The sequence below is a fragment of the Charadrius vociferus genome, unplaced genomic scaffold, assembly GCF_000708025.1.
Source record: "Charadrius vociferus isolate BGI_N301 unplaced genomic scaffold, ASM70802v2 scaffold758, whole genome shotgun sequence".
Taxonomy (NCBI): Eukaryota; Metazoa; Chordata; class Aves; order Charadriiformes; family Charadriidae; genus Charadrius; species Charadrius vociferus.
In genome coordinates this window covers 247,570-257,887 of record NW_009649934.1, presented here as the reverse complement: position 1 = coordinate 257,887, position 10,318 = coordinate 247,570, and the positions used below count along the sequence as shown (strand labels likewise).

Here is a 10,318-nt window from a genome sequence, read left to right as displayed (position 1 = left end):
CTTTATTGCTGCGGACACTGACTGGACCTCATCAGTACTGTCTGTGCCCTCCGGGATGCTGGCACAGCAAACAGCAGGGAGGCTTCGGCAAGCTCTGGAAGTGGACAAAACCCGTACGGTTTGTTGCACACTAAATCGCCAAAAAAAGGATAACAGGATGTATAATGCGTATTTACAGTCACCCACTCTTTCAGCACGTGTTCCACTGCAAGAGAATCCAGCATCTGCTGTTTAAGTTGGTAACTGTCAGTGTTCACATTTGGCACAGAGGTAACTTTGCATCTGTGGACTGCAGGGAAACCGGAGAGATCCCAGATGTGAAAAACATGCACTTATGGGAAGGAATCGCACGTTCCACCTTGGATTATCAAGAGCCTTGTGCACTTACAGAAGGAAAACACACAATTACAGCTTAAAAAAAATGCCACAAACATTTTGTAAATAAAACAGACTTCATTGCTCTTAGAAATAATACTGTGTCAGTTCCAACTTCGGCTGAAGCCTGCTGGGCACGGACTGGAAGGTAAGAACGTGTAGCATGCCGCTTCTGAACATGCTAGGAGGCCGAGTGAAGAGTCCTCGCAAAGGAATGCAGCAAATAAAGGTAAGACATATGGACACATATGCAGGAACAGGAACACAGTCTAGGAGACTGAGGCAATTCCAATACTATGCTCACAATGATGTGCTGCTGTTAGCAGGATGGAAGTCATCTGACAGCAGCTGCAGTGTAGGAATTAGTCGTCGATAGTTGGCAACCAGAAGGCCTACAAAAGAGGAACGAATGAACACCTGTTACAGAGCAGAACACAAATCTCTCCTACGGCACACTGCAGGAGCTGATCACTGTAAGTACTCTACCTTCTTTAAGTACACAGGCAGAGACTACTGAAGAGGCAGCAACACCCTCCCAGCAGTTTAAGGTTACAATCCTTGCTTACACTGGTTTGGTTTGTTCTCCAGAGCAAGCCAGCCTTACACAAACTGAAAATACCAGCTGTGTGCAGTAACCTAAAGAACTCGTACTCTGCATGTGCATTCCCTCACTGCTCTGCTTTCACGTGTGTGATCAAACGCTGGCTTGCCAGGTGTGCTGCCCCACATATCTACCTGCCAGGCAAGGCACAATCAAGGCACAACAGACAAGGGCCTGGCTCTCACCAAAGCCCAAGGAAATGCCCAACAGCAGCACTAAGCCTTCTCAGATTCATTTCCAAAAGGGTCAGCAACTCATTGAGCTAGGAGGGACTTAAAACACTGTCCTTACCATATTGGAACATGCGCTAGCAAAAGTCATGAATTTTGGATTGAACTGCAGACAGGTTATAGGACCTGTATGTTTCCCATCCAGCACAGCCACCTTCATCCCACTTTCCCCATTCCAAACATGAATCTTCCCATCCTCCGAACCTGCAAGCAGGAGTGGAAAAGGGGACATGCAATATGCATTGGAGAGGCCAGCAGAGAAAATGAAGTACATAACCTTTTCTGTCAGAGAATGGTAGGAACAAGCATGCCTCATCTTCATAGCTTAACCTTTAAAATTCCTAAAGTATCACCAGGGCATTTATAAAACATCACTGGATTTTACTGGATCTCCCTGTATCCAAACAGCAAGTTTATATCTTTGCACTGCAGAGACTCAACTACGCAACCCAGTGCAACGCTATTCTGGCAAAGGGGTTAACAGCTACGGTCACCCAGCAGAAAAGAAGAATTGACACCATTCAACTAAGGAGGAAAGACCCCTGCCAACTTGCACTGATGTGCGAGAGGCCAAAAGCTGGGTGAGAGTCACTGTTCACACAAGTTCTCAGTTCAGACACAGATAAATATTTCACTTGGTAGGCAGAGGATCAAATCAAAAGCTTCACCACTGAAGGTAACCAGGTTTCAATGCACTATGCCAAATACCAGAAGCTTCACTGGAGATGTCAACTCTCCACACTGCTACAACAGGACAGGTTTTTCATTTTAAAATGGTATTTTGCAAACTCTGAGGCTGGGCACTTAACATTTTTATAATTCAGTTCTGCTTTAGTCTCATTTTAAATAGGATTCCTCATAAAAATGCACAGATTTTTTTTCTGCTTCTGTATTTTGGAACTTCTTCCACTATAGTTTTCATTTGGAAGGGCACAACAGGAAGGTAAATATGTACAATAAAGTGCTCTCAAGAAACAGACTAAACAAAGAACAGCTCACCCCCTGCCCAGTTTTCTCTGCAATCAGGAAGTTCTCAGAACAACAAAAAAGAAGTTTTGCCAAGACCATCACTCATCCAGGGAAAATGAGGATTGGGATACCGATTACCACTAAGTTCAACATATTTGATATGCCAGCCATATAAATAAGGAGGTGACTTGGGCCAGAGGAATCATACTGGGAGCCATCAGGCTGATGCCTACTGCTTCTATCAAGGGTTAAGCAGAGCTTCTTCCACAGACATGGGGATTTACAAGAGCTACATGAACAAAACGCAGCTGCCACAGCATGTCACCAGTACAGGAATGTCCCTGAGAGGTGTACAAACGCACCAGGCGATGAGACCAATTGCCTAAGTACAGACAAGTGCCTTGCTCATCAGGCAATGGAGGGCAGGCCACAACATACAGCTCCGAATTGCTTTGAGGCAGCACATGAGAGCGTCCTGGCCACAGGGTGAGGATCATTGACATGTGACAGGTCTCCACACATTATAAGTTTGCTGGTTTCTTATCTTTTTTTGGAATAGCATTCATATATAAAGGAAAAAATAAGTCGTCTTGCAGGCTAGTTTACATTTCAGTCTAGAAAATGCTGAGTAAACTAACAAAGAGAAAACTGTCAATGCAAAAAAAGCTTACAGCTGCACTGTATTATTTAAATACATTCCGCTTCCCAACAGACACTGCTTCAGTCCTACGTAACAGACCTAATTTCAGAGCACTGAAATTCTTTCCAAGAAGAATTAGCTTACCTATCATGATGAACTGAGAGTCTGGTGTGAATGATGCCTCCAGCGTGACAGCCTTACTATTGTTATAACCCTACAGCACAAAACAGGAGAATATGTACTAGAGAGCATGTTCACAGTAATCTTGCAACCAAAGGGCACCTGCTCCCGAAACTAACACCAGGTCTCAAGCACGTAACACAGGCAACATGCTCACCCCAAATGTATGCAGGATAGCTCCTTTAAAGGCATCAATCAGTCGAATGAACCCTCCGTTAGTTGATATGAGGATGAGTTTGCCATCGTTACTGAACTTCAAGCCTGTCCACTCACACGTTCGATCATACTGCATCTTAAACGTAGCAAATGGCCCCTTCAAGGAAAAAATGGGAAATACGATGTACAGTCTGCATGCATTGCTGCTAACAAGAGTCTGCTTTTAACCTTAGCTCAGGAATAAGTTTAAGACTTCTCAAAACAACATCTTTAGTCCCAAGATACCAAAGGAAAGTGTCATTGCAAAAACATGTCACTGCATGTATAAGTTTCAAAGAAGTATGAACCCAAAGTTTCCATAGCAAAAAAGAGCCACACAGTAGGGTGTTTCAATACACAACAGTCCCATACTCTACCACACTCAACAGCAGAAATTTAAGGTAGGATGAAGTTTTCAAATAAGGCCTTTAATTGAAGTTAGAGAAAGAGCTTGAGCCAGTGTTATCGTCATCTGACTTTCTGAAAACCATGGAACTAACTATGCTCAGTGCTTGACTGGTTCAGCTGCCCACCCAATTAGTTTCCTTGGAAATTTCCATCCTTCCTGACAATCCTGGCTCCATCTTTGCCAGTATTCTTCCAGAATAAGCAGCAAGGAAAAAACAAACAAACAAAATACCAAAACCCAGTAATGACAAAAAGCCTAAACAGGAGTTTGGAACAGGTTAAGGAGTTAGCAGAAGTAAACTTTAACAGAGGTTCAAGAGTGGATTTCAGGATTTGGTGACAGCATGTACGCCCCTGAGATTCATACTTACTGAAAATTCTCTAGGTGCCCAGTAGGCATCCTAGATAGTAAGCTGGAGTAAAGAAATCCAGCCTTTGAGCACTCAGTTTAGACTATTTCTCGCAAGCTAAAAAGTTTAAGAAGTGAAGTTAAGTGAAGTTAGCTCACCTTGTCAAAAGAACGGAGATCATAAAGTTTCACCATTTCAGAATTGACTCCAGCAGCAAAAATCAACCCTTCTGGGTCAAAAGAACACACAGGCTTTCCCTGGAGATGCATTAAACCCTAGAAAATAGAAGTAGTCCAAATTATTTTGTGAAACTGATGCTCACACTTCTACCACCACCCTTTGAGCCCGCTCTGAGGAGGACAGCAGCCTACAGGTGGAATAACTGAATTACAATTGTAAATATTGAGGTTTTACAAAGGTTCAGAACTCAAGCTTTTCACAAGCAACTCTGACTACTTCAGGTCATCATACAGAGCTTGTAGTTTGCTGCAATGACAAAGTTTACATTAGAACAAATCAAAAACCCATTCCAGCTGCCATCCACTCAAAACGTACCCAGAGAGGGGAGGATGATATGGCTGTTTTAATAACCGTACCAACAGCACCACAAAACACTGCTGCTGGGATTGATAGCAACACTCTGCCAGTGACAGCTGCGAAGGAAGGGAAAAAAATTATTTTGAAAGCAAGCAGAAAGACCTCCAGCGAACACCACTGCTGAGCTTTCCATCCCTGTTTAATGAAAACCCGTACCTTCTGGAAGCAAACAGACCTTACATATTAAAACCGACAGATAACTATCAATGCTTATTTTTAATGTTAACTTTTCTTTAACCTACATAGTAGAAAAGACCTGAGAAAATTTAGTAAAAGCCAACAAGATATAGAATTTTCTGTATCCTGACTGGCAGGTCTGCGCGTGTTCACCAAATGCCTTTAATGTAACTGTATGCACATAAACAAGAAAACATCTTTGATTAAATCAACAATACATTTAAGAAGTTTCTGCATTTCTGAAATACCATTCTTCTCTAGAGAAGTCTAGAGACTTTACTACTTCTCTCTTCTTTCCAATTTAGGTCAGTTTTCCCTGTGGTCTCTGAAGGCGAGGCAGTAAGCTAGGCAATACTGAGGGCTCCTGCAAGTGGGACATCTCTGGTTTCCCGGTAATATATCTAGGCACTACGGCTGCCACCGCATGGGCAAATTGAAAATTACAAGTAACACTTCCTCAAGCCGTTTCCTAACCTGCTGGATGCAGCTTCCAGTTACACGTCCTAGTTTTACCATTCTTAAACTTCAGGCATTAGCAAAAATCTCACAGAACTGCTACTGAAATTACAACACTATCTCATCGGCAGCAACTTTGAGATTGAGATTAATCCCAAGTGAAGTTTACGAAAAGGCATTAAAGGCATACTCCGAAAGGCAAAATTAAGATTTCTTGTCAGAAAAAGCTTGGTTTTAAGATAGATAAAACTATTTCATAAGAAACATAACCTTTTCTTCCTTTTGCATTTACAGGTACATAATCTGGAATAAGTAAATAGCCCTCTCTCATAAGCAAAATGGTCCGCATGAGATAGAAAAATATGAGAGCACAACACTGTATGTCCAGATATAGGAACAAACCAGCTCATCATGGATAAAAGGCAGAGATTCTACTCCTAGTCTTTCATTCCTGCCCCTGCTGCCAGCTCTAGTACTTTTTTCAGCCCACACAAGCCTGCTTCCACAAAAAAAAAGTACAGTAAACTATTCCAGGAAAATAAATAAATAAAAACCACCAGGGTTTTGCCTTGCTAGAAAGTTAAATCTGCTCACGAACAGGTCTGATGAACAACAAAGGTTATGTGAGGAGGGGGAAGACCATATGGCTCGTGTGATACTTTAGATGATCAGTTTTTTCATCAAATTTAATTGCATCAAAGCACCAATTTTAAACACAAACACATTATAAACACTCAGATAAAATGCATCTCCCAATGCCCCTTCTGCTGCCATTTCCAACCCAGGAGAGACACCAGCGAAAAGAGAACACTCTCTGCATGGGGTAACAGCCTGATGAAGAGGCTGATGACACCCAGTTCTTCTCTTGTTTCATCAGCTGAGGGTGTTATTTCTTGCTCTTCCCAGCACCTCTCCAGCACAGACACAGGTGAAAGTGAATGGCATTACACAATGCGACACACATATTTCACAGAGATTTGTGATCCAGGCTCCCTCAGCATTCCAGGAAGCTGTCAACACTAAATCAGCAGCACACATTTCTGGCAGTATTTTTGTTTTATAACAAGCACGCATCCATTTTTCATCCTTCTAACTAAAAATGCAACAAACTACGTACATGGATTTGTTATCCTACCTGGCAATTTGGAGAGCGAAGATCCCAAAGTCTAATAGTTTTATCAAGAGATCCAGAAATAAAAGTATCATCCACTGGAGACATTGAAAGAGCAACCACTCTGCAACACAGAAAACCACACGCATCAGAGACACATAAAAAAAGTGAAATTTTTGCACAACTATCCTGAGTTGTGCACTCGTAATTGCCATGAACAGTTCTACAAAGTGAAAACCAGAGTGAATTGAGTGTAACATAACTCAACCGCATTACAATCATTATTTCAATTTCTCCTGTACTGTCTCCAAGCCACATCTTACCTTTTTGTATGTCCTGGGAAATACCGAATGTATTTGTTGTCATGTAGGGAGAGGTATCGGATTGTATCTGAAAACACAAACAAACCATAAGCTTTATTATAATGAACCCAACGTTATCTAGAAGTGGTCACACAGTAAACTTGCTCCCCACAGCAATAGCAATTTTGCCACAGAGTCTGGTTATTCGATTTCGAGACTTTGAAATAGAATCAAGTTAGAAGCAGACATAAAACAACTCGGTTTCCAAGGCAGAACTGGAAATCAGGCACCAGGAAAAGATGCTTCCCCCAGTCTGAAGTCATATTACAGCTTAAAGGCAAACTGTCACGTGATTTATGCAAGTCAATTTCAAAGCTGCTAAAATTTAAGTGCCAGTAGATTTTATTCCATCATTCTCACAAAACTGAGCATCCACTCTTTACCAAGTTGATACTATCCCCCCCCCCTTTTTTTTTTTTCTCTACACAATGAATCTTGCTGTCTTACCAATGCACACATCCAGCAAATAAGTATCCACCTAAACAGCAAGCATAGGAAATGTGCAAATTATAGCATTTGGCCAAAAAGAAGGTAAAAACATGAACTTCAAAGCCAGGACAAGACCATTAAAAAGTAGCTAATCTCTCCTTTTTTCAATCTGACAATCAACAGCTTCACAAATTCTCTGCACTTAGAACAGCTAAGCTTTAAGAACAGGTCAGAGCAGTAATATAAAGCTTAGTCCACTTAAAGCAATCTTAAAAAAATATATTGAATAAATGAGAGCAGCATCACAACATTTCTCAAGTGGTAAATTTATTCTGAGTTAGATGAACATACCAAGAATAGCTCAGAATTTTGGGAGATGCTGTTGAGACTTTCTCCCAAGATTAAAGGAAATCCTTGTAAGAGGAAACAATTATTAAAGCACAGGAGCCACTTTTTAATATTTATGTGCAGATCAATCTGAGCAATGAAATGTGAAGAGCACAAGTGAAACCTCTGCTATTGGAAAGCAGCATCAGCAAAATCCCTTCTCACACTAGTTAGAGGACATCAGTTTAAGCTGTTGCTGGATGGAAGAGATTGGCACCTGCACCGTACAGTGCCAAGAGGCTCCATACTGCTGTAACACCAAGTTCTGCTGATGCTCTAACATTAAACTGAGGGAAAAGGACATTTTTACTTTTGAATCGGAAGAACAAGAGCCAACGGGATGCAATATGCACAGAGCATTTTAACACTCATAAAGGCTACTGTGTTCAGAGCTTTTTGAAAGGTTCATTCAACAAAACTACTTTCTTTGAAAAAAATTACCAAGTTACCATTTTTGCCTGTGATTTCACATCAAGCTGAGATCAGAGTTCTAGACCACCCTCCAGTATCTGACAAGAAAATAAAAGCTGACCCATCAAACTGGAAACATGATGCTGGTGACACACCACTCTGAAAGACTCTAAGTGACCTGAGGTGACTATACAAAATATAAATCCCCAACACCACTGTCACACCCCATCACGCCCGGAACCAATACGCTTCAAGCACGCTGTTAAGACACATCTCTAGTTTTTCCTGCAAGAACTGTTGTTACCTGATTTCCGAAGTATTCACGCAGAATTTCATCTTCCTTTGCTAACGACGGAACTGTAATCCTTTGTGATCCTTTTTGTTGGCAGCGCTCTGTCCCAGGCAAGGCAGTGGCCTGTACAGTTATCTCCTGTACCGGGTGGTATCATAGACCCTCAAACTGTACAAACTACTACCTCAGCCTGGAATCAGGCAAGAGGAACTAGGTTCAAAGGTCTTGAGGAAATCTTCAGAAGTGGATTGGAAGCAACTCAACACATAAAATGCCTGGGAGCAGGCGCCAGCACTCCCATAACACATTCCTGTGTTTATTTTCCCTCCCGATAACTGCGTAACAGGTTAAATACCATGCACCTTGCCCAAGACTGCGTGCATTAGGGACCACAGAGTATCTGGACCCCTACAGAAAACAATGCTGGTTTTATTAAGCTTACGGTTCGTAACAGCAACAAATACTTTTACACTCTTATATTTTTCTTTTAATCAAGTTTTTATCATAATGCTACCCTGCAGGATGAAGACTCTTAAGTTTTGTTTCCTCAAAAGCTTATTAGTGCTTATAAACAAAAACTCACAACGGCATTAAAAATGCTTCATTAAATTGTTAATTAATTGTAAATTAAATAACAGCCAAGTCAGAAATGTGACATAACAAAGTAATAACAATAATAATTTAAAAAAAGGCTGTGAAACAGACTAAAAAGGCAAGTGCTTCCCCTCATGCTTTTAATCCCTTTACACCATTAAATCCCATTCTGTTGGAAAGGTCCTTGTTCCTCTAGTTTCAGGCCCAGCTTGTTCTAGCTTAACCTGCCTTCCTAGCTTGCAACTTCCACCTGCTCTAAATTCTTACTCTTTTAAATTCTGTAAGTAACCTAGCACACACCACAAGGTACCAGTACCTCTACTGTCAAGTTCCATCTCTGCAAAGTAAAAAACAAACCAAAACCGCTATTCCAGAAATGCCCAAGTTTACAAATACAAATGTTAAAACCCATTTATAAGGTGCTGCGCTAAGAGACTAGTTCACCAAAAAACTCTCAGACACTGACCACAATAAACAAAATTGAGACAAAATTTGAAATTAACACTAGCTGTTTCCAACCTTAGGAATTATTGCCTGCTAGAAGAATTAATGTACTTATCTGTGCCAGTTCTTAAATTTGAATTTTAAATCAAACTCAAATACATTAACAGACAGCCTGTCACAAAGCTCTAGAAGCCCTTCAATGTCATCGATTTACAGACTGTAGCTATCACAGACACTGACTGTGGAGAAATGGCATGAAAATGGGCTTTTTGTCTATTACATGGAAAAAACAGATTAACAGAAGCAAAGCTAATCTCAGAAGAGCTGTGACCTCCTCCAGGCTTGGCTGGTGATCTGCTGAGTTACCTGAATTTCCTGCCCTCCCTGCTGCGTATGGAGAATGGAAAAACATTCCCTTCCTTTGCAGCTGACTTGTGTGCGCACCAGACAGAGACAGGGCGTTTAGCCCACCTTCCGGCCACATTCCCCTTCTACCTCATTTCACGCGCAAGAAATTAAGGCACAGAGGCTGACTTTGGTGTCAAACACCAAAGTGAACAGCAGAATCAAGAACGGCACTTTCATCACACTAACAATGTTTAATCCCTTTAGTTATTGCAGCAATGAACAAAACTCATGTCAGCATGCTCAAGGGAATATCACTGAGCTGTGCACTAGAGTTGAACATTAATTCCTCTGACAGTGTGTTTATCACTGAAAATTTGCTATAATTTTTTCCCAGCTCTTGAGAGCTATTTATGCAGGAATGTAGTTTTAATGTAAGGAGATTAAATATGCTCAACTCCAGTGGACCACTTACCATCTATTTTGTTGGAGCTGTACACGACAGTGTTGGCAGCATGTGTGTACCTGATGAGATCCACTCCATACTTCTTACTGTACAGTGTTCTCTTTGGTCTGTCAGAAGGAAACAGAAATAATTGCACTCACTGCAACCAAAAGCTCAAACCGAAACCCACCACGTTAACAAGGCCTGTTTTCACTGAGATATTACAAGACTGTTCAAGTAGTCAGATGCTTTATACAAAGAAAGAAAAGCTTTTGTATTGGATTTTCAAACAGGCACCCTTGTGCTTTCTCCAATACCAT

The 10,318-nt window shown here is 41.3% G+C and overlaps 1 protein-coding gene across 1 annotated transcript; it reads right to left on the bottom strand.

The window, feature by feature from the left end:
- Positions 1–10,318, bottom strand: WDR82 (WD repeat domain 82). The gene is made up of 9 exons (XM_009891277.1): positions 10,296–10,318; positions 10,029–10,126; positions 6,613–6,679; positions 6,314–6,413; positions 4,107–4,223; positions 3,153–3,308; positions 2,960–3,029; positions 1,268–1,410; positions 1–767 (listed from the first exon to the last, which is right to left on the bottom strand). Exons 1-9 carry the CDS (start codon positions 10,316–10,318, stop codon positions 738–740), a joined length of 804 nt encoding a protein of 267 aa, XP_009889579.1. The 3' UTR covers positions 1–737.

Bases quoted from the DNA above. Each gene is read 5' to 3' on its own strand.
- WDR82 (XM_009891277.1), bottom strand. From the start codon at position 10,318: ATGGTATTGGAGAAAGCACAAGG. The intron at 6,680-10,028 runs GTAAGTGGTCCA...TTGTGTTTTCAG, and splicing joins CAGCTCCAACAAAATAGATG to ATACAATCCGATACCTCTCC. The intron at 768-1,267 runs GTAAGGACAGTG...CCTCTTTTGTAG, and splicing joins CTAGCGCATGTTCCAATATG to GCCTTCTGGTTGCCAACTAT.